The sequence below is a fragment of the Chiloscyllium plagiosum genome, chromosome 16 (genome assembly GCF_004010195.1).
Source record: "Chiloscyllium plagiosum isolate BGI_BamShark_2017 chromosome 16, ASM401019v2, whole genome shotgun sequence".
In the NCBI taxonomy this organism is placed as follows: Eukaryota; Metazoa; Chordata; class Chondrichthyes; order Orectolobiformes; family Hemiscylliidae; genus Chiloscyllium; species Chiloscyllium plagiosum.
In genome coordinates this window covers 31,020,639-31,046,130 of record NC_057725.1, presented here as the reverse complement: position 1 = coordinate 31,046,130, position 25,492 = coordinate 31,020,639, and the positions used below count along the sequence as shown (strand labels likewise).

The 25,492-nt window shown below is 39.7% G+C and overlaps 1 protein-coding gene across 4 annotated transcripts in view; it reads right to left on the bottom strand.

Annotated features, from left to right (window-relative positions):
• Window positions 1–977: 977 nt before the first annotated feature.
• Window positions 978–25,492, bottom strand: part of rnf141 (ring finger protein 141) — a 41,234-nt gene continuing 16,719 nt past the window's right edge. For 3 of the 4 annotated variants that reach the window (XM_043705692.1, XM_043705691.1, XM_043705690.1), the window contains exons 3-6: window positions 19,065–19,173; window positions 12,688–12,860; window positions 6,982–7,092; window positions 978–3,072 (exon numbers count right to left, since the gene is read on the bottom strand). In XM_043705692.1, the coding sequence (XP_043561627.1) occupies window positions 2,922–3,072; window positions 6,982–7,092; window positions 12,688–12,860; window positions 19,065–19,173 (544 nt within the window). In that variant the 3' untranslated portion in view covers window positions 978–2,921. The remainder of the gene's footprint in view (window positions 3,073–6,981; window positions 7,093–12,687; window positions 12,861–19,064; window positions 19,174–25,492) is intronic. The other variant, XM_043705689.1, reaches the window with a different exon arrangement.

Sequence of the window (25,492 nt, the reverse complement as noted above, 5' to 3'; positions counted from 1 at the left end):
TGCTGTCTCTAAAGAAGGAGGCCATCTGGTGTTTTCTGTGTGGAACTGGTCCTCCTGGGAGCAGATCCGGCGGAGGCGGAGGAATTGGGAATATGGGATGGCATTTTTGCAAGAGGTAGGGTGGGAAGAGGTGTAATCCAGGTAGCTGTGGGAGTCGGTGGGTTTGTAGAAAATGTCAGTGTCTAGTCGGTCGTCACTGATGGAGATGGAGAGGTCCAGGAGGGGGAGGGAGGTGTCAGAGATGGTCCAGTTAAATTTAAGGTCAGGGTGGAATGTGTTGGTGAAGTTGATGAATTGCTCAACCTCCTCGTGGGAGCACGAGGTAGCGCCAATGCAGTCATCAATGTAGCGGAGGAAGAGGTGGGGAGTGGTGCCGGTGTAATTACGGAAGATCAACTGTTCTATGTAGCCAACAACTGTGGGAAATAAGCCAAGAATTGGCAGCAAAGACTTGCGAGTTCCCACCTCAGGAAGACAGCTGAAATTTCCAAACCTTGGTTCTTAAATAAGTGACAATTTTCCTTACTTCCCATCTGGGTCTATCGAAGACTAACTGATCAAGATCGATTGCTGTCATTTGTTAAGAATTCCATTTCCTTTGAATAGTTCAACTACCAAGATGGTACAAGTTAAATTCTGACCCTTTTAGTGCCTAGTAATTCAAAAAAAATTCTAAAAATATCAGAATGCCCTGTCACTAGCACCCCAACCAACCACAATAGCCTCAAATCGCTTTTAAATCCCAATACCAATATTTGATTATTATAAAAACATACAAGTTCCAAAATTCAATATTCATTCTGATCTCCTTAAGTAGCTAAGGATAATAGGCAAGATCATAAATGGTAACTCTCATTAATATGTTTTTATTAATGGTGACCCTACAGAGGCAAGTCGTTTTCCCTTGTCCACTAAGAACAATCACAGATAAGCAAACATATACACAAGGTTCAGAAATCACTCATAAGGTGCAAGTCTTAGGTTTAGTAATTTTTAATTACCACAGTGTCATTGTTGGCTAAGATCAGTAGAACAATAAAGAGAATACTACTTCAGGAATGGGTAATAATTATGTTAACAAATAAATGCTTTTTACCTTAAAGTGAACAATTAAAGCTAATTGGGGAAAAAAATTCACCAACGAAATCAAGATCAATTCAGTGCTTTCCTCCATGGAATTGTTATGATTTCTTCCTGCAAAACCAGGGAAATCGCTGCACTTCTACTCATTGTATTTTCATTAAGCAGTTTGTCAATTACTTAATACTCATTAGTCATGAACCTCACCAGTGTACAATTACAGTATTATTGATACAGGCTACTATCACCACCTTCACACTCTGTCTGCTTAACATGAGGAGTCTTGTTAAGGGCATAAAAATTTTCATGAATTTAAATTCCTGTTTCTATTTCCAGTTAAGGATATTTCTAAATGAATCATGGTGAATGAGAAGACTGTACAAACAAGGAGATATACTTTGAGTCACAAGGTTCCAAATGAATGATAAAACCCTTTTCAGGCATGCAATAATTGAAACATATCACTTTGTTGCTACAATCCATGTGGCAGTATAATTTTAAGCTGCACTTTTTAAAGTGGACTCATGAAGCGAAGAGTTTTACAAATTCACTGGAAACAAAATGCCATCAACATCACATGACTACAGAGCTAAAAACAGTGATAATCAATAAATCATATAGGCACAGCAAATCATCTGGATATTTCACATTTACATCAGTTTAATAATGCAGGAACTCACTCCAAGAGTGTTTGCTATTTCATTTGGCTCAATACAGAAATAGAGTTGTACACATGGAGATTTCAATAAATATGGGTGTTGATATTCTCTCTGTCTAGTTATTCTCTCTTAAAAATGAAAATGAAGTTTTTTTTTCTAATGGAAGGTATAAAGAGGAACTCCTAACATAGTGAAGGAATCTATTAAATTGATTAATCGATTATGGAGGGATGGGGAGAACAAAAATGTGTGCAAATACAAACGTGTTCAGTCATTTGGGCTGATCTAGCAGATTATTTAAAACTTTGAACAATTAATGTTTTTGTTTTCATTTAATCGTTGTCCACATGCATAAGCTAAAGGGGACAGACATTCTTTTGCAGCAAAATGAAATTAAAGTATTAATACATGTTTTTTTTAAGTACAAGTTGCTTTCAAGTTGTACAGAATGTGATCTTGAAGTGGCCTTAAATTCTAAACTTAAATAGGCTGTTTTTTAAAACAAGTTATGGTTTATCCTCTGTCAATCTCATTAAAAGTGCACTCACTCTTCATTAATTACTATCTGCAAAATACAAATTTATTTGACAAGCTACCCTGTTGAAAATCTAGCAGCATTCTATCAAAAGGCACAATTTAATCACCAGCTTACCTTCTAAAACATTCACATTTTTTCAAGCTATTACGAGCATAAAGCAAATGTTTTAAGTCTCACTCACAAATCAATAAAGAACAGTTTAGAAATAATATTCCCAAACCTCTCTGGGTTAGATAACCAAAGTTTCCATGCAGTGAACAATGCAGCTCAGGCACAGATATTGGGTATAAGTTCTCAGACAAACACTGTTTTTCAATTCACATGAAGTCTCACAAGCAGTCACTTAGTGTTTGCACTTAGGGCAGAATGCTGTAATAGGTATGCAATATTGTAGGCAAGAACATAATGCAAACTTGACAGGCCAATTTTTGCTAGGGTATATGTGTACAAGAACACAATTAAGAATTTCAATTGGACTTCAGTTTGCTTCAGTTCATGATCAATCAGCAAAGACAAAATCAAAGTAATCCAACGTATAGTGGCGTCATTGCTCTGAAATCGTGTTTTTAAAAAATGCTGATTTTGTACAAGGCCAGATTTAAACTGTCTGCAGCAGTCAGAGGGTATATCACCCTTGGTAATTCTTAGGGCTTGTGGGGCTGTCCAGCCTCGTCTGCCACTTTGAGAATGTAATTTGCTATGTCTTCTTCAGTAGGTGCATCAGATACAACCCAAGAATCGCCAGCTTCCTTCACTTGCAATCGACAAATAGGACAATTCCTGTTGTGGTCGCTCCTGCCACAAAGAAATGAAGCAAACTTTCAGACTGGGCATTGAAAAGTAAAAAAATTTCATTCACTTACAGTCAGCATGTTAAATACTCTAATTTGTTTTTCTTCTGCATATCTCAACTTCCACCAAATCCTGTTCATTCATCTTACCTGTGCTCACTGATCTGCATTGACACCCGGTCCATCAACACCACATTTCAAAAACATCTTGTGTTCAAGAACATGGCTTTGTTCTTCTCCATCTCTTCGAACCTCCTCATAATTATATAACCCTTCAGAGTAGTACAGAGGCTTTTCCAATTCAGGTGTCTCATGCTTGCCAATTTAATTGTTCCTCCAAAGCCAGTCCTGAAGATATGGAATTTCCTTTGGGGTCTCTTATTTCTTGTTCGCATTTGTGATGGAAACAAGTAAAGAATAATCTAAAATAGAACTTCTACATTGGATGAGGTTTAGCTTCAATGGCATAAGAGAGGATCTAGCCCAGTTAAAGTGCAATCAGAAACTAACAGGAAAATATGTAACAGAACAACGGGCTATCTTTAAAGGAGCATATATTTTAGGAACACAATAAATACTTTCAAACAAATATGAAATACAGGGGAACTAAAACCAAGACAAAGAAATTATATCAACTCCAAAGATGTATGATGTATTTTTGATGAATTTTTCAATCAAGATCTTGGTTAATACATATGATTTACTTGAAGATGGTGGGGGAGTGAAGAGGAAAATAGGACAGGAGAAAACAAAATGATAGGTAATACAAATGGGAACACAAGGACATTCTTTCAGCATGTAAATAATAAGTGATAGTAAAAGGTTGAGTGAGGTCTGTTACGGGTAAAGAAGGTTTGATACATATTTACAAATACAAGGCAGCTAGACTAAGTGTTTTATGACAATACTCATTAAGGAAGAGGATACTGTCAAAATATTGGAATAAGGTAAAGATAATGTTAGGAGTAAAAATTGATAGGTAGAATATATTTTTAAAAAGTTTGCTTGCTGAGCTAGAATGTTTGTTTTCAGACATTTCGTCACCATACTAGGTAACATCTTCAGTGGGCCTCTGGCAAAGCACTGGTGGTATGGCTGCTTTTTAATTATGTGTTTAGGTTTCCTTGGGTTGGTGACATCATTTCCTGTGGTGAGGTCATTTCCTGTTCCTCTTCTCAGGGGGTGGTTAATGGGATCCACGTCAATGTGTTTGTTGATGGAGTTCCAGTTGGAATGCCATGCCTCTAAGAATTCTCGTGCGTATCTCTGTTTGGCTTATCCTAGCATGGATGTATTGTCCCAGTCAAAGTGGTGTCCTTCCTCATTCATATGTAAAGATATTAGTGAGAATGGGTCATTTTTTTTGTGTCTAGTTGATGTTCATGTATCCCGGTGGCTAGTTTTCTACCCGTTTGTCCAATGCAGTGTTTGTTACAGTTCTGTAAAATACCAACCCAAGGAAACCTAAACACATAAATAAAAAGCAGGCCATACTACCAGTGCTTCACTGGAGGCTCTCTGATGATGTTACCTAGTATAGTGACGAAATGTCTGAAAACAAGCCTTCCAGCTCAGCGAGCAAACTGACATCCAGAACCTCAACCTGAGCTACAAATCTTCTCAAAACTTGCTAATATTAAAAAATGTTCAGCAAAGCTTAGGGTGAATAAGCTGTCCAGTGCGGATGGTTCACCTAGTAGGTTGTGAAGCTAAGTGGGAATGTCTATAGAGGAAGGGTCTTCAATCATTCTCTCCGTACAAGAGAGCTGTCAGAAGATGAGAAAACAGCATATGGGACACCAGTCTTTAAAAAACAAAAAAGTGTAGGGACATTGCTAAAAACCACAAGCTGGACTGTTCTACATCACTGGTAGGTAAGAATTTAGAACAAATAATCATTTAAAAAAATTGGTAGGTGGTTGGGGAAGTTTGAGTATGCCTCAAAGAGGAATTGGGGATATATGTGCAAAGATCTTTGAAAGTGGTAGTACACGTTAAGAATATGTAAGCAAATCATTTGGGATTTAAGACTTCATAAAGGCATTAAGTATAATAGCAAGGGAGAAATGTTAAATCTGTATACAGGTCTGGCTGGACCACAACTAAATTATTAAATCTAGTTCTAGTCATCATAATTTAGGAAGGTATTGGATTCTCATGAGGGTGTAGAGAATATTTACCTGAAAATTTCCATGAATGAGGAATTTTAGCTATGATATTATGTTAGACGTGTTCAGTCATTATCTTCAGAGTAAAAGAGGTTGAAGTGAGAGTTGATAGTGATATACAAAATTATAACAGGTTTAGATAAAGTAACCAAAAAAGATTCCTATGAGCTGTCAGTACAAGGTTTGGAGGGGCTTGGAGCTTCTGTGGTAGCATCTCTGCTCCCGAGCCAGGAACTCCAGTAGCAAGACCCACTTCAGGATTTGATTGCTGTAGAAAGTGCACCTACAACGTGGCCAAACAGGTTACCTATTAGCTTGTAAATCTTTCTAATACACGTGATGCATACACGGTGAAAACAGAATGTTTTCGTGCTCAGACATTCTGCAATTGGTAATGGCAAAACACTGCCTTTGCCAAGTATAATCATGGGCAAATCCGAAGGAAGCCCATGGTCATCAATGCCTTCTTTGGACATGATACATGAAGACAGGGTGGGACAAAGTCTCAGATATACAGATTTAAAGCTTTGTTACAAAAGGCATGTGATGAAGAACTTACTATATGCAGCGAGTAGCAATGACCTGGCGCAGGATGTTGGAAGCAAAGGCAGTCAAATTTAAGAGTTATTTCAGACCCGAGAGAAACAAAGACAGAGCTACAGGGAAAGTGTGGTGGAATGGGAATGACTGAATTGCTCGAGAGAACCAGCATGGACTCCCAAGGGGTAAATGGCTTACTTCTGGACTGTAATGGCTAAATGACCGTCCATAATACACCCCTTTTTAGCTAAGCATTTAGTCACCTGACCTCACACCACTATTAGCTCAGTTACAATTTTTGTCTGATTATAGATCTGTGAAAGACACTGAGAAATTTTGCCATGTTAAAGATGCTAAATAAATGCAAGTTGCAGTTGAATCATGTGCCACAATTATTGTCACAAACGAACACAAAAGCTGCCGAGAGACTGGACGTATTGGAGAGATGAAAGCAACAATCTCAAATTTATTAGAGAAATACATCTGAAACAAATAGCTGCTGCCCACTCAATCTGAACATGGAGATGGACAGCTATTTGTTGAAATCTGAAGGGCTGCTGGAAGAATGACATGTAACTGCAGGGGCTGGACAGAGAAGTGATTCTAACTTCCTACAATTAAATTCCATGCTTTTATGAAAACAAGCACCAACAGAGGGGACAGAGGAAACTTCAAGCAGTTTCAGTGAGGATGTTAATGACCACAGCATCCAAGAAAGGCTGAGCAATCTCTTCCTGTGCAAAACTTTCAAGGTTTCTAATTTAATAGGATGTGCATTTAGCATTTAGGCATAAAGGAGGTAGTTTCCACAATTACCACTTTCTCAGTCCTTCATTCATCTATACACCAAGATATCAGAATATTCTACTATCAAAATTTTAAACAATTAACAACTCTACAAATCAATACATTTAATTGCTGAAAAGTGAGAGATTACAAGTAATTGTACATTGTCAAATGTACAGAAAAGGACTGAGAATTTCTTTCTATCAATATACAAAATGCTAGAGGGCTGAGGCAATATCCTGGAATTCCCTCCTTAACAGCATCAATCCACAAGACTGTAGTGGTTCAAGATGATGATTCATGGTTCCAGCTCTTTGCTAGAGCAATCCCAAATTCACTTTGCCGTGTTCCATTGAATTATTTAATCCATTTTCCCACTTTTGACAGCTCGCTACATATGGAGGGGTCAATGGACTTACCATTTATCAATACATTTCTGACAGAAACTATGCGTGCAGGGTAGAATGAGGTCAGCTCGACCATCCATACAGATACAACATTCTTCCTCGTCAGTCATCTCTTTAATCCTACTGAAAGTAGAAAACAGTTTGAGTTATATTTCAATCAAACACAAACTGTATATAAATAGCCTAATCTTTTGTTTTGATCTGTGCATGTTGTCCCTATTCTCTGAACTGGCTAAATAAAAGTATGTGGGTGTCACACAGCTCTCAAAGCCAATGTACTTCCACTCCATTTGACACTACATCTATTACTTGCTCCTTTGCCTACTTGAATTCTGTGGATCAGCATGTCTGAAAAGTGTCCCCCAGTGCATTCACAATATTCATTGATGTTTGCTGAGGTAAATTAACGAGGAGAAAGTGAGGACTGCAGATGCTGGAGATCAGAGCTGAAAATTTGTTGCTAGAAAAGCGCAGCAGGTCAGGCAGCATCCAAGGAACAGGAGAATCGACGTTTCGGGCATAAGCCTGAAGAAGGGCTTATGCCCGAAACATCGATTCTCCTGTTCCTTGGATGCTGCCTGACCTGCTGTGCTTTTCCAGCAACACATTTTCAGCTGAGGTAAATTAATACACTGTACTCAATATTTAGTTAAGCACAATACTGGGTGACACCAGATCTAGGAGCCATAGATACAAGATAATCTCTACTGAATCCAATCAGGGATTCAGGAAAAACCTCTTTACTCGTAATGTATTGAAAATGTGTACCTCTACCACAGGAACACATAAATATATTCATGGGGAGGCTCCATAACCATGCGTCACAGAGTCAAAATTATACAGCATTGAAACAGGCCCTTTGGTCCAACTAGCGGCTATGTTCGCAAACTAATATAGTTTCACTAGTTTACCCCATATCCGTCCAAACAGAAACAGAAGAATGCACCAGTGGTGATGGGTGAGGGTTAACCATAAACATTGGCATAGACCAGTGGGGTCAGAAAACCCATTTTTGTGCTATACATTCTAAATCAACGAACAGCAAATGAGCAGTTAACTATGATAGTTACAATGTGTGATTTTCTAATGGGTTAGCGGGGTACTTGCAGCATTCTCTTGCAGCTGTTTATCAGATCCCATGATAGTACTATTTTTAACTGCAGATTATGCCGCTGAATTGGTAAGCTTCTTTCAGCTTCGGATATCACTGGCACTTTCAGTAAGTCACCCTATGTTCTACCACATGTTTAACTTCTCAGCAATCTTTTACAGCAAATAAGCATTTGGTTTCAATTTTATATGCGTCTTTATTTCTTCACAGGCTTATTATGTAGATTATGTTCTGCATTACTTGTAAACAATATTCCTGATGCAAAAGAACACCCAAAATATTTATGGTGCTATAAGGGATTGCTCAAATTATTGTTTATAAAAAATACCATTTGAAGAAAAATGTTTTTAATTTTGAATGATAATTCATTCCACATAGTAATGTGCATACATGCCACATGATGATCAGTATTGCACAATGCAGAAATAAATTTAATAGATAAACTAAAGGACCAATATATTAAATTGAAATGACTACTCTTTTGAATATCTTAAATAATGAACTATATTCATTCCAGATTTCATCAGACAAGATTCACTACCAGACTTTAACTGAAAGAGTTTACACTACCAGAGTAAATATTCAGTAAGGGCAAATGGTTTAAATGTAGCTCTGGGATTCTAAGATAGTACCTGTAACAGACCAGACAGCATCCAGATGGGGCAATACCCACAACAGGCTGGAATATACCTATTGTCACTCTAGGGAGATAAGAATGATTACAAATATTGTGAAGTATTCTGGTAAGCTGATGAAAACAAAGCTGGGGAAGGAGGAATTCTATCGGTGTATAATGGATAAGAGGGAGAAAAGGTTAAGTTACAACCAAGCATTACTAAGGTGAAGTTGCATTATTGATAAAAGATGATTGCTGACAACTTCAAGCTGAGAGGGAGTGAACGAGAGAGTGCAAGGAGATCATTCAAGCAGTTGCTACTGATCACAACCTACCCCCAATTAAAGACTCTACTGCTGTTCCCTTATTCTCTTTTCCCCACAGGCAAGCCGTTGATTAGTGTTGCTCTCTGTTGTGGTTGTGTTCGCCAAGCTGGGAATTTGTGTTGCAGACGTTTCGTCCCCTGTCTAGGTGACATCCTCAGTGCCTGGCTGTTCTCAACAGACAAGATTCACTACCAGACTTTAACTGAATTCCAGAGTAAATATTCTCAACAGCCAGGGAATTCCTCGAGGCATGGCACTCATTCACAGATTCAATCAATAAGCACATCGACCTGGACCCAATATACTGACCACTGCAGCGGACAGCAGGAACTGACAACCGGAAGCGGCAGATTCAAACCATTACAAATGCCGGAGGAAACACCACAGAAGCGCTTCACAGGAGGCTCCCAAGCACTGAGGATGTCACCTAGACAGGGGACAAAACGTCTGCAACACAAATTCCCAGCTCGGCGAACAAAACCACAACAACGAGCACCCGAGCTACAAATCTTCTCACAAACTTTGAAGTGTTGCTCTCTGTAACCTTCCAAGTACCATTGTCTCAGTCAGCACTGTAAGCTGCGGAGAATTGAATGCTTAATACACAAAGGCCCAGAGGCCATTTAAGCATTGATAAGTTACTGTCTCACGATAGACTTATTTACATCTCTCTCTGTAAGAAATATCTTTCAAAAATTAGACAACCTTGTGTTGTGATTCTAACACCACCTTGTGGTCAGAAAAGCCCTGCACATAAATGTTCTCAATGCAAGGCATACACTATTGTGTTGTTGTTACATAAATATCAATATTATGAAATAATGACAGTGAAATTACTGACTACCTCTTTGATGAAGCATCTTAAATTGTCACTAGACTAAATGGTGATGTAAATGTTGGTCTTATGTTACTAGATTTTATTCAAAGTCATGTTGCGTCTGTACAAGACATTGGTTTGGAATAGTGTGCGCAGTTCTGGTCTCCTTCCTACCAGAAGAATGTTGTGAAACTTGTAAGGGTTCAGAAAAGATTTAAGACGATGTTGCCAGTGTTGGAGGGTTTGAGCTATAGGAAGAGGCTGAATAGGCTGGAGTTGTTTTCCCTGGTGCGTCAGAAGCAGAGGGGTGATCTTATAGAGGTTTATAAAATCATGAGGGGCATGGATAGGGTAAATAGACAAAGTCTTCTCCCTGGGGTAGGGGAAGTCCAGAACTAGAGGGCATAGGTTTAGGGCGAGAGGGGAAATATATAAAAGAGACCTAAGGGGCAACCTTTTCACACAGAAGGTTGTGCATATATGGAACGAACTGCCAGAGGAATTGGTAAATGGCATTTGGACGGGTATATGAATAGGAAGTGTTTTGAGGGATATGGGCCAACTGCTAGCAAATGGGACTAGATTAAGTTAGTTTATCTGATTGGCATAGACGAGTTGGACCGAGTGTCTGTTTCCATGCTGTACATCTCTATGACTCTAATAAGTGCAGACCTCGCAGTTTCAATGATTTAGCAATACTCTGTGTTCCATTAAAAGGGGTTTACTTTCACAAAGTCTACTAAAACTATTCAAAAAAGGGGAAGCCCCAACATTTTATTTTCCATTTTAAAAAAGGTGCAGACTTTCCACAAAACCAACTGATCAGAAGAATTTCAGCTATTGCTGCATTCTTACTGTTTCCTCTAGTGAAGTCGAACATAATTAGAGGCCATCAATGTACGACGGTCACTCACAAATCTAATGAGGAATTCAGAGGAAACTGCACCAAGGACTGTGAAGAATGTAGAATCCATTACTACACAGACTGTTTGATGCATTTTGGTGGAAATTAGATGTAAGAGATTGAGTCGAGGAATTCGGATCAGGAACAATGAAACTGAACTTAAATAAAGGCAATTGCATGGGAAGGAAGGCAAAGTTTGCTGGTGTGGACGAGGTAAAGCCAAAAAGATGGTTAATGGACAATGGCTCATAAAGATATATCTTGGTTAGGAATAAGGATTATTCCAAAGGCAGCAGCAGTTGGTGTCCAGTCTGGCTGCCTCGGAGAGGAAGTCGGACGGGGGCAGTGTGCTGCTGCCTCGTCTCCTGAACGGGGAGCGGACTTAGCAAATGCTCACTGTATCAATCCTATTGAACTGATTTTTTTTGGGGGGTGGTGGTGGGAAGAGGCTTCAGCAATGCTGCAGGTACCTTACACACAAGTGTGTATCTGTTCAAAAACAAACCCTGAGATAGAGAAAGGGAGCAAGGCAGGCAGCATGAGGACAAAAGGAAACTTCAGAAAACTCCGAGCCCTGAAGAGAGGCATTGAATCAATTAACCAAATAATCAATTATCCAAATGAAATAGTGCCCACCCATCTTGCTCGGATAACCGAGGTTCCTCTATAGTCAGAACACGTGATCTGTTGTGAACAATTTTAGCCTCTCATCGAAGGAAAGAAATATTGACATTGGTGGCAGCCCAGAGAAGGTTCACTAGGTTGATCCAGGTATGGAATTGCCCTGAGGAGAGGTACGGTAAGTATTTTGAAGTTTAGAAGAATGATAGGAGGCCTTATTGAAACATATAAAGGTTCCTAGGATGCTTGACAAGTTGGGTGAGGAGAGGTTGTTTCCCTTTGTGAGTGTGTCTAGGACCAGAGGACATAATCTCAGAATTAAGACACAGAGGAGGAGGAATTTCTTTTCTCCCAGAGGGTGGTAAATCTGTGGAATTCTTTACTACAGAGGGCTGTCAAGGCTAAGTTGTGAAGTATATTGAAGGCTGAGATAGATCAGTAATCATTAAGAAAGTCAAGAGTCACAGAGATAAGGCAAGAAAGTGGAATTGAGAATCATTAGATCAGTAATAATATCTTTGATCCTACACCTCATGGGACAATAGAGTATAGGCTTATGATGATAGATTTAGATAAGTCAAGTTAACAGGAGGTTTGTGTGGAGCATAAACCCCAGCATGGACTGGTTGTACTGGTTACTGTGCTATATATTTCATGCACCTGTATGGATAGGATTAGTTTAATCACACAATCTGAAGCTGGGTGAAACTTATGATAAGAAAAATTGTGGAAACATCCATCATTGGAGCTCAAGTACTGTACCAGAGACCCAGTGTGTGATATCTTAAAAACTACTGAAAGCCATTATGTGCCCCTGCCTCCAATCCACCTGACCCTTCTCCATTCAAACTCCACCCCAGCTTCTCTATCATATCCTCAACTACCTTTGTACAGGTTTCCCTCGTTGCTTCTGGGCTTCAGTGGATACATTACCAGTAATTGCCACCGCTCCCAGCTACACTAAGTACAATGAGGAGCTGCCAGTCTCTGATGGGCCAGCACCTCTCAGTAAGTTGGACTTCTGCCACGTGAGTCTGGAATGCTACTGCACTCGATATTGTCTAATGACTTGCTCATTAAGCAACTAGAAATGGGCAATAAATGCCATTAGTGTTCCGTCAATTTTTTTAAATGGTTGATAGGACAGCAGACTTCAGATTGCTGTCATGTAAAGAAGACATTAAGTAATTTTTAAAGTTAATAAGAACAAGGTTAATGTGATTTTTGAAAGCAGGGCAGTACAGACCAACAAGCCATGAAATTAATCTCATATTTCTAAGATACGGAGTAGTTTATTAATCAAACTATCAAAGGTTCACTCACTTTCCCAGCCAGAGACTAGCCTGGCATGATGATCCATTTGCTGCTGTCCCTTCACAGATGCTGCTTTGGGCAAGAACTCCACTTGCCTGCATAGTGATCTCTCGATATAGCTGAGTGAACTGATAGAGATTTAGAATTCTAGACGCATCAATATTTCCTGTCGTCTTGTTAATCTGCCAAAGTATATATCAAATGATTAAAAAGGTAGAAGAATGCATCACAGACATGAAAACATAGCAACTTGTATTTAGATAACAACATCTTCAACATACTGAAATCTCTTCAGCTAATTCAAAGAAGCATCGATAACAAAACTTGACATTGAACCGTACAACAGGACATCAGCGTAAGTAACTCAAAGCTTCATAAATGAGATAAATTTTAAAGGGTACCTTCCAGGAGGAGACAGAAGTAGATTCGGAGAGGTTTAGAGAAGGAATTCCCAAGCTCAGGCCCTCAGAAGTTAAATGTGCAGCCGCTGGGGCCAAGGAAGCAGGAAGATGTGCAAGATGCCAGAATTATAAGACTGTAGAGACATTGGGAGAATTGTTGGGTTGGAAGAAGTTACATAGGCAGGGAGGGGTGAGGCCATACAGGAATTTGAACACATGGATGAGTATATTAAAAATTCTCAGAAATAAAAGATGACTGCGGGCAGCACGGTGGCACAGTGGTTAGCACTGTTGTCTCACAGCGCCAGAGAGCCGGGTTCAATTCCCGCCTCAGGCGACTGACTGTGTGGAGTTTGCACGTTCTCCCAGTGTCTGCGTGGGTTTCCTCCGGGTGCTCCGGTTTCCTCCCACAATCCAAAAAATGTGCAGGTTAGGCAAATTGGCCATGCTAAATTGCCCGTAGTGTTAGGTGAAGGGGTAAATGTAGGGGAATGGATCTGGGTGGGTTACTCTTTGGCGGGTTGGTGTGGACTTGTTGGGCCGAAGGGCCTGTTTCCACACTGTAAGTAATCTAATCTAATCTAATCTAATCTAATCACCTAAACTGCATGGTTGGAGATGCTATCATTCAGATGAGATATTAAACTGAGGCCCCACATATCCTCTCAGGTGACCATAAATGATACTTTGAAATAGAACAGGAGAGCTATTCCTAATGTTCTGGAGGCAGTTCATCTTTTAATGAAATCGCACTAAAAAACTACCTGGTCATTATTTACATTGCTATATGTGGGAACTTGTTGTGTACCTATCAGCTACCAAATTTACTACAACCTAGTAACACTCCAAAAATATTACTTTAAGGTTGTAAAGCAGTTTGAAACATCCCAACTTTAAAAATATGATATATAAATATATGTTATATCAGTTCTGAGGAAGGGACACTCAACACAAAACATTAACTCAGATTACTCTCCACAGATGCTGCCAGACCTACTGAGCTTTTCCAGCAATTTCTGTTTTCGTTTCTGATTTACGGGCATCCACAGTTCTTTTGGTTTTTATAAATGTGTTCTTTTTCTTCACGTGGGCTTCTTTTTAAGTGATCTTCCTTCAAACTTAAACAAGTTGATTGTATTTCTTTCATATTTTTAGCTTACTCTTGCATTTATTTTACAATTGGTGAGTGCCAAATTGCTTCACAACCAATTAAATACTTCAGAACTACTGTCACTGATGTTCTGTAGACTAACATGATCACTATTTTCACATACAGAAACAACAAATGAAATGAATGTCTGATTATTGTTTCTTTTGATAGCATTAGTCAAGGTCAGAGATATTGGCTAGAATATGGGAAGGTTGCCCCATATTTATTTTTAAAAAACAATGAACAGGCAGATAAAGTCTTGTTTGAACATTTTATCTGAAAGAAGATGTACTGCACTTTAAAGTGTCAGGTGGTTATGTCCTTCAGCTCTAAAGCAGGGTTTGAATCATGAGGACTCAATTCTTTTTCTCTTGTAAAGTGCTTTACAGGGGATCCAGCCTAGGGCAATTATGTAGAGTTTGCATGTTCTCCCTCCATCTGCGCGAGTTTCCTCCAGGTGCTTCAGTTTGCTCCCACAGTCCAAAGACGTGCAGGTTAGGTGGATTGGCCATGGCAAACTGCCTCATTCAGTCCAGGTACATGTCGGCTGGTGGGCTAGCCATGGTAAATGCAGGGTTATGGATGGATGCTCTTTGGGGTTTAGTGCAGACTCAATTGTCTGAACTGTCTCTTTCTGTACTGTAGAGATTCTGTGAATCTACAATCTCAACTATAAAATTTTTCTTGAACAGATTCTCCCTGCTTTGTATTATCTGGACTGTTAGGGTAGTTCTATGATTGCTTTCAGAGTCCATTGGTATGCACCTTTCATAATTTTGATGGCATAACTTTTCCAGTTCAAACAACTTGAACACTTCTATCCACATTTTCCTGGCTTAGAAGTCCACAAACTAAAACACTTCAGCTGAAGTGACCGACTCCCCCTCTTGTGCTGGAGAAACTGTTCTCCTTTCTAAACCAAACTCTTGACTCTTCTGAATTAAACTCAAAGCTAGAACTAATGGTTTCTGGTCTGTTGTAAACTCAGCAGTATAATCATTCCATTTATTAATACTACAATGTTCCCTTCAGATTGTACTTGAATGTTGTTTTGGAATTCATACACTTGAGTCACTGTTTCAAATGAACTTCTGAACCATTTACAATAAACTACCTCTCAGAACTAATTCAAAATAATATGGTATTTATACACACAAAATACACCTTTTATCACAACATCTGAATTAGATCACACCTTAAATTTCTAAATTCAAGGAAGTACATGCCTAAACCTTGAACTTTTAACCGGGGCACACTGTACGTCAATAAATGCAAGGTTTTTCTCTCTGTTCCTGCCCCGAAATTGCATAGTAAAGTCTAAAAATCTGCTCTACACTGAATATGACTAAAGTGAAACAAATGGAGAAACTTAAACCATCCTGCTGGAAGAGAGAAGGAATGTTCCAGTGGCACAGTTTAGAGTTTCCGCAAAGTATTATCAGGAATAAAAATTTTTTCCAACGCTTCCTTCAGTTAACAAAGAAATATATTCAGACCAGTCAGGCACAAACAACATAATTTGATTACACAAATTATGATTTCTGAGAATATCATAAACTTCAATGCTTAACTTGCACCACCTGCTCTTCTAGCAATAGTCTGAAATTGAAGGAACAGATAAGGCAGGAGCTCAGGAACATTGACTAAAAGCAGTTTTACCATTACCATGACATAACTGTGGCAAAGGTTTAATGCATAAATGTTCAAGTTCAGTAATAAAGGCAATTAGTGGAGAATGAGCATGACATTAATGACAGAGTGAATTGCTTGAAACCACATTTCCACTACCTGTTTTACATGACAGAATGTTCCTACACAGAAATAAGTTGGGACACCCACCAGGTCTTGGCTGGTGTTTCCTCCTTCCTCAAGAATCACCCACATTAATCCCATCATAGTCTCTATGACAAACACCTAATTAATTTTCTTTTAGAGTCACAGAGATGTACAGCACGGAAACAGACCCTTCACTCGTACATGCTGGCCAGATGTTCCAATCCAATCTAGTCCCACCTATCAGCACCCAGCCCATATCCCTCCAACCCCTTCCTACTTATATACCCATCCAGATGCCTTTTAAATGACGCAATTGTACTAGCCTCCTCCACTTCCTCTGGCAGCTCATTCCATACATGTACCACCCTCAGTGAAAAAGTTGCCCCTTAGGTCTCTTTTGTATCTTTCCCCTCTCATGCTAAACCTATGCCCTCTAGTTCTGGACTCACCCACTCCAGGGAAAAGACCTTGTCTATTTATCCTATCCATGCCCCTCATGATTTTATAAACCTCTAAGGTCACCCCTCAGCCTCTGATGCTGCAGGGAAACCAGCCTCAGACTATTTAACCTCTTCCTTATAGCTCAAATCCTCCAAACCTGGCAACATCCTTGTAAATCTTTTCTGAACCCTTTCAAGTTTCACAATATCCTTCCAATAGGAAGACCAGAATTGCACACAATATTCCAACAGTGGCCTAACCAATGTCCTGTACAGCTGCAACATGACCTCCCAACTCCTGTACTCAATATTCTGACCAATAAGGAAAACATACCAAACACCTTCTTCACTACCCTATCTACCTGCGATTCTACTTTCAAGGAGCTCCGAACCTGCACTCCAAGGTTTCTTTATTCAGCAACATTCCAGAGGACCTTACCATTAAGTGTGTAAGTCCTGCTAAGATTTGTTTTCCCAAAATGCAGCACCTCACATTTATCTAAATTAAGCTCCATCTGCCACTTCTCAGCCCATTGGCCCAGCTGCTCAAGATCCCATTGTAATCCGAGGGAACCTTCTTCTCTGCCCACTACACCTCCAATTTTGGTGTCAGCTGCAAACTTACTAATTATACCTCTCATGCTCACATCCAAATCATTTATATAAATGACAAAAAGTCATGGACCCAGCACCGATCCTTGTAGCACTCCACTAGTCACAGGCCTCCGGTGTGAAAAACAACCCTCCACCACCATCCTCTGTCTTCTACCTTTCAGCCGGTTCTGTATCCAAATGGCTAGTTCTGAGTGTTCCAGGAGATCTAACCTTGCTCACAAGTCTCCTATGGAGAACCTTGTTGAACGCCTGACTGAGGCCCATGTAGATCACATCTACTGCTCTGCCCTCACCAATCGTCTTTGTTACTTCTTCAAAAAACCCAATCAAGTTTGTGAGACATGATTTGCCATGCACAAAGTCATGTTGACTATCCCGAATCAGTCCTTGCCTTTCCAAATACATGTACATCCTATCCCTCAGGATTCCCTCAAACAACTTGCCCACCACCGACGTCAGGCTCACTGGTCTATAATTCCCTAGCTTGTCCTTACCCCCTTTCTTAAATAGTGGCACAATGTAGTCAACCTCCAGTCTTCTTGCACCTTACCTGTGACTACCAATGATACAAATATCTCAGCAAGAGACCCAGAAATCACTTTCCTAGCTCCCCACAGACTTCTGGGGTACACCTGATCAGGTCCTGGGCATTTATCCACTTTTATGCATTTCAAGACACCCAGCACTGCCTCCTCTGTAATATGGACATTTTTCAAGATGTCACCATCTATTTCCCCACATTCTATGTCTTCCGTGCCCTTTAAACGAATTTGTGGGCTTTGCTTCAACAACAGCTTCTGACAAAGAATTCCACATCATCATGTATGCGAAGAAAGCATTTGATAACCTTCCCTTTAACTTGAATGCAGATTTTTAGAACTGTTCTTTTTGCAATGTTTATTGTCCTGCAGCAGTTCAGAGGTCTATAGCTCACTAACGAAAAAAATAAAATAATGAGGCCAAAGATTTATCAATAGCTTCCAATAGATTAATAGAAGGAATTTAGTTCAGTTTGATAGCAGTGATTCTGATATCATTATCCTGTGGATTCTGCCTCATTCCAGGTCACAAGAATTGGCCTTAGAAGTGCGGGAGTGTTGCATTAAGATTTGTCCATTGCTCTGTCAAAATGTCCAGTGGATTATTGAAAAAGCAGAGGAATTGCCCAACATTACCATTCCTAACAGAAAATATTTGGTTGAAAGTTGCCTAAGGATGGGACCTGAATGTTGAAGTGATATTACAAATCAGAATGACAAATTCGAAAAAGGTGAGCGGATAATTCTGTTAAAGGGTGGCATGACTTCAATACTGATAGATTACCTCAGTTTGAAAGATCAAGATTTAGAATCAGTTTGGATAGAAATAGGAAATAGTAAAGAGAAGAGGTAACTTGTGAGAGCATGTTATAGAACCCGGAAAATATTTAGCAACAAAACAGACAGAAGGTACAAATGTAAGGGGCATATAGGGAATGCGTCTTAAAAATCATGGGCAACTTACATCCACAGTTAGATTGGAAGAACTGGAAAGTGAATTTCTTAGAGCAGCTAGTAACAGAATGGACTATCCTAGACCTGGTAATATGCAATGAAATGCAATTAATCAATAACCTTATGGTATAGAAACCACTAAGGACAGCGACAACATGTTAGATTGACACGTTCAGTATGAGAGGGAGAATTGAGAGAACATGCCTCGTGTTATAAACCTAGACACATTTACTTGCTGCTGCATTTGGTTAAACTGTCATTAGTTGAGACATATTTTGTGTAATACATAATAGAAAAGTCATCTTTCTCATTCTCTAAATCAATTTTTCCAACAGCAACCATTGATAAAGCAGACATCAAAAATCCTTCCCCCACCTTTATATTAATATGTGTCAACAGCCAAATTAATAAACAAATTTTATTCATGCCTACTATAAATATGCATGTCCAGATACACATTGTTTTATTTGCATTTTAATTGCTTTGAATTATATAATTACTTTCTTCATACCTTTGAGCTAACAATCCTAACAATGACTTTCCAAAGAGCGGAGGAATCAGATCCAGGTTGTACTTCAAACAATAAGCATTTCTCTTGCCCAGCTGTCAGTCTTTCGGTGCTACAATGAGTAGAAAAATAGAATCTTAACATTTGTCTGGTAGTAGTACAAGACTCAATGCAGATAGATTGATACATTGAACAGAAACGTGCAATTATTCATTCAGCAAATAATTTCAAGTTTTTATTATAAGATCATTCATCATCAGGTTTGATCAGTTTTCTTTCCTCCTGTCCTTTCATTTGGGTGGTGTAAAGGGTGCCAGCACCCTAAGGGCCTTGCCCAAATGGCCACTCTTCATGCATTAGCCTAACCAACGTCAGTGGAGGGCATCACAAGAAAGAACACACTTCCAGCTGAGCACTACTCAGTTGTGCAAAGACCTTAATATGGAATGACCACTGCTATTAGATCTACCTCGTTTTAGCTTCAAGGCACTTAATATTTTTGAAGAATAGGATATGAGCTATAGGGAGAGGTTGAATAGGTTGGGCTGTTTTCCCTGGAGCGTCAGAGGCTGGTGGGTGACCTTATTGAAGTTTATAAAATCATGATGGACATGGATAGGATAAATAGACAAAGTTTCTTCCCTGGCATGGGAGAGTCCAGAAATAGAGGGCATAGGTTTAGGGTGAGAGGGGAAAGGTATACAAGATACTGAAGGGGCAACGTTTTCATGCAGAGGGTGATACGTGTATGGAATGAGCTGCCAGAGGAAGTGGTGGAGGCTGGTACAATTGCAACATTTAAAAGGCATCTGGATGGGTATATAATTAGGAAAGGTTCAGAGGGATATGGGCTGGGTGCTGGGAGGTGGGACTAGATCGAGTTGGGATATTAGGTCGGCATGGACAAGTTGGACAAAGGGTCTGTTTCTGTGCTGTACATCTCTATGATTCTATAACAGAGCACTCTAAGTAATGCTGTATTGCTTGAAGTAAAACAACAATTGTAAAGAACTCTAAATGTGAAATAAGCTCAGATTTCAGCATGAAAGACCAGACCATCGCAATGCTCAATCTAATCCTGATAAGAGCAGTCAGATGTTCTGACGTCAGGTTACTGGCAATCTTATGACAAGCATTTAAATTCAAATAAGGGCAATTATGCAGGAATAAAAGCATAATTAGGCGAATTGGGTTGGAGCATAGAGCAAGAGAGATGTGGTCACAGAAAATTATAGAGATATTTCAGAATAGGTACAGTCCTACCATTAAGAAAAATTCTAAAGGAAGAACCCAACATCTATGGAAACTAAAATTAGGGAAAACATCAAATGTAAGGAAAAAAAAACACACATAACTGCGCAATGACAAGTGGCAGGTTATATGAATAGTCACAATTTAAAGAATGGCAGGAAATGATAAAAGATTAATCAGGAGAAGGAAATAACAGTATGAGAGGAAACTGGCTAGAAATAAAATGGATAGGGACAGGTACTTAAAGTGAGAATGTTTTGTTCTCTACAGAGCAAGAATGGTCATTAATAGTATATGCTTTTGTTCACTCATGGGATATTTGCATTGTCAGCTAGGCCAGGATTTATCACCCATTCATAAATGCTCAGAGTGCAGGTAAGAGTCAACCATAATGGGGTCTGGAGTCAGGGACCAGGCCAGGTAAGAATGGCAGTTTCTTTCCCTAAAGGACATTGGTGAACCGGATGGGGTTTTCCCCAAAAACTGTAGATTCAGAATTCAAATCTGGAATCCAACATGCACATTCTGCCATGGCAAGATTCAAACCTAGGTCCTTGGATTAACAGTCGAGTGATAATACCACTAGTGATGGATGAAATGAACAAACATTTTGCTTCCATCTTTTCTACAGAGAATATTTTTTAAAAAGTGGAAAGGAGAGAAATTAGAGAAATCCCTAGGGAAATGGTAGTGAGCAAACTAAATGAAGCTCGGGCTGAACAGTCTCCAGGCGCTACTAGGGCAGGACTTCCCAAATTGGGATCAGGAAATTTTGGGGTTGCAAGCTCAGAGGTAGCAATGGCCTCTCCACCCACTCTCGAGGTCTTCGCAAACCCCACTGCCCAAAAAGGGATGATATAATTTTCAAGCACACAATTTGTAGGCAGTCAGTCCATGTGACATTTTTTTCAATTCCTTCTTTGGAAATAGAATCAGTGTGACCCAAGGGTGGGAAAAAGACAAACTTTAACCTCACACTTTTAATGCATTTTTTGAGCTGAGATGTCACTCTTTTTTTTTAATAAAGGCTTAAGTTATCCCTTGAATGAGATTTGAAAAAAGTTCATTAACATATAAATCCCAGAATCGAAACCTACAACCCCATTCTAAGTGATTAAAGACTTAATAGCACTCGTAATTTCCTTGGGACTTGTGGAAAGCTATCCTCCCTTTCTATTATTAAATACTGAGGCACAGTAATTATTCAACATGACATTGCATCATGACAATTGCATCATGACAATTTGATTTTTTACTATCAATTATGTGACCTATGATTCTGCCCCACTAACTACCTGACAAAAGGAACAGCGCTCTGAAAACTTCTACTTCCCATAAATCTGTTGGACTATAATCTGGTATTGTGTGATTTTTAACTTCATTTATACAAAGCACTGATGAGACCACATCATGACTACTGTGTGCAGTTCTGGTCTCTTTATTTAAGGAAGGATGTACATGCAATGGATATAGTTTGGAATGAGCAGTAGGTCTTATGAGAATATGTTGAACAGGCCAAGCTTGTTTCCACTGGAGTTCAGAAGAGTGAGGGGTGTCTTGATTCAAGTGTATGGAGATCCTGAATAGTCGTGACAAGTGGATGTGGAAAGGATGTTTTCTCTTATAAGTGATTCCAAAACCAAAGGAAAATTAGAGATCACCCTTTTAGGGAAAAGGTAAGAATTGTTTTGAGGATTGTAAGGCTTTGGAACTCTGCCTCAATAGTTGCCAGAAATTCAATATTTTTAAACAGAGAGGTAGACAGATTCTTGGTGGTGAAGGGAATCAAACGTTAAGGTGGGGTGGAGGGGGGTAATACAACAGAATGGGAATACAAAATCAGAAACACAGATTAGCCAAAACCTTATTAAATGGCAGAACAGACACGAGCAGCTAAATTATCTACTTCTACTTGTATTTCATATGTAATGGGACCCTGTTTGACAGATTGGAGTAGGCCATCTAGCCCCTCAAGCCTGTTCCACCATTCAGTGAGATCATGGCTGATCTGTGGCCTAACTCCAAATGCCTGCCTTTGGCCCATATCCCTTAATACCTTTGCTTAACTAAAAATGTATGTATATTTATCACAGATTTAAAATTAACAACTGATCCACTGTTCACTGCTGTTTGTGGAAGAGCACTCCATACAGCTACCACCGTGTGTCTTATTTATCCTGACTTTTTCTGTTATTATCTTGAAGACTTTGATCAGATCACTCCTTAACCTTCCAATTCCTAAAGAAAACACAGTCATAATTTGTATAATCTCTCCTTAACTCCTAACTCTGACTTAACGCCTAAAGTCCAAATACCTTTCTTGTAAATCTATGTTAAACTCCCTCCAAGGTCAATATATCCTTCTGAAGGTGTGGTGCCCAGATCTGCTCACAGTATTCCAAGTGGGAGGGTTTAATGACGTTTTGGAGAACTGCAGTATGGTTTGTGCATCTTGTACTCAAGTCCTCTAGGTGTAAAGGACAGCATTGCAGTGGTTTTCTTGATTTTTTTCTCAGCTGTTTAACGATCTATGCACCTGAACCCCCAAGTCTATTTTTACATCCACTCTATTTAACTTCATACCATCTATATTTTAAGTCCAAAATGGATAATCTCAAAGTGCTTACATTGAACTACATCTGCTATAGTTTTGCCCATTCACTTAGACCAACAATATCTCTGTGATTTTATCTTATCATCTGCACTGTCTACAATTATGCCGAACTTTGGGTCATCAGCAAATCTGGATATATGACTTCCCATGCCATTATCCAAGTCATTTATAAATAAGGTAAATAATTGAGGCCCCAAAACAGATTCTTACAAGACACCACTGGTCACATCCTGCCAATTTGAGTACCCCCCATTAGCCCTGCTTTTTGTTGCCTGCCACTCAGCCAATTTCCCATCCAGGTCACTCATTTTCACCCACTGTAACCCAATATTACATATCAATAGTCTCTTATGTGCAACATAACTTTGCCTTCTGGAAGTCCAGGAAAACAATATCCATAAACATTCCTTGTCCACTACTTTAAGCTACCTTTGCCAAGCCTTCAATGAGATTTGTCAAGCATGACCTACCAGTCAGGAAGCCATGCTAGCTCTCCCTGATTAACTGAAAATATTCAAGGTGTTTAGTTATCCCATCCTTGATTTTAGACTCCTAACAATTTCCCCAACACAGATATTGGGTTAACTGGTCTGTAATTCCCTGGCTTTTCTCTTTCACCCTTAAAAAGTGGAGTGAATTGCAATTTTCCAATCTACAGGATCAACTCCTGTATCTCAGGACCTCAAAAGGTTTCTACACTGTGCTCCTCTACTTTCTTTAACTACCTTGGTTGAAAACAGTCAGGTCCCAGAGATTTGTCGCTCTAATTTCTGTATTACCGATATTTATTTTACATTAATTTTATGCAGTCCCTGTTCCCAATCCACTAGTAATTTCCTTGGGACTTGTGGAAAGCTATCCTCCCTTTCTATTATTAAATACTGAGGCACAGTAATTATTCAACATGACATCCATTTCCCCATAGTCATTGGCAATATTGCCATTCTCAGTCTTGTGGGCCAATGTTGCTCCTGACCACCTGCATTGCTTTTGAATTGAATGACTTATTAAACTGAATGATTTATTGTGACTTGCACTGTATTTAACAAAGAAATAGTGAAAAATGTAATATGTCACAACACACTGGCGCTAATTTGAGTGTAGAAAGATATCAAGATAACTTCTTGCATTCTGTTCAAAATTAGGAAAGGACTGGGGTCTCCACAACAGACTTTGTGCCCACCAAAGCCCCCACATTACAGTCCATTTCAGGAGTTCAGCTCCGGGGTATCCGTTGCTGCTTCCCCTCATCCAGGAGCACCACACTGGACCTACCACATCGCTGCCTATGCAGCCGCTGCTCCCGTTGATCCACCAAGAGTACTGATTCTGGCCTACTGCATTGCCGTAGCTGACTGACAGAGTCTGTCTACCTCTGTCTTAAAAATATTCAATGACCCCATTTCTGACAACCACTGAGGCAGAGTTATAAAGGCCTACAATCCTCGGGAAAAAATTCTTACGTCTTCTCTTAAAGAGTGATCTCTAATTTTCCTGTGGTTTTGGATGCTGCCTTTTCTGCCAACTGCATGGGCGACCCTGCCATTGATGCCTGGAATCCTGTGCTGGGGCCATCAATGTCAAACTCATCATGCTCCAGCACCATCTCTTGCCACTGGGCCCACACTCGCTGCTGTCATTCCCGGAATGAGTTCCCGGAAGGCTCACTCTCCTCTGTGCTAGGCTTGCTATCCCCAAGGAGCCAATTCCTGTCACCACTACCACACATGCTCAGGAGACTGGACCCATTCTCAAAGATGCTGAGTCTCATGAACTTGATTGAGTTTTTTGAAGAAGTAACAAAGAGGATTGATCAGGGCAAAACGGTAGACATGATCTATATGGACTTCATTCAGTAAGGTGTTCAACATGTTCCTCATGGGAGATTGGTTAGCAAGGTTAGATCTCGTGGAATACAGGGAGAACTAGCCAGTAGGAAATAGAACTGGTTCGAAGATAGATGACACAGGGTGGTGGTGGAGGGTTGTTTTTCAGACTGGAGGCCTGTCACCAGTGGAGTGCCACAAGAATCGATGCTGGGTCCTCTACTTTTTGTCATTTATATAAATGATTTGGACGTGAACATAGGAGGTATCATTAGTAAGTTTGCAGATGACACCAAAATTGGAGGTGTATAGGACAACGAAGAATGGCACCTCAAATTACAACGGGATCTTGATCAGATGGGCTAATAGACTGAGGAATGTGAGATGGAGTTTAAATTTAGATAAATGCGAGGTGCTACATTTTGGGAAAGCAAATCAGAACAGCACTTTACCGTTAAATGTACAAGTCCTGGGGAGTGTTACTGAACAAAGAGACCTTGGAGTGCAGGTTCATAGCTCCTTGAAAAGTAGAGTCTCAGGTGGATAGGATAGTGAAGGCGGCATTTGGTATGCTTTCTTTTATTGGTCAGAGCATTGAGTATAGGAGTTAGGAGGTCATGTTACAGCTTTACAGGACATTGGTTAGGCTACTGTTGGAATATTGCGTGCAATTCTGGTCTCCTTCCTATCAGAAAGATGTTGTGAAACTTGAAAGGGTTCAGAAAAGATTTACAAGGATG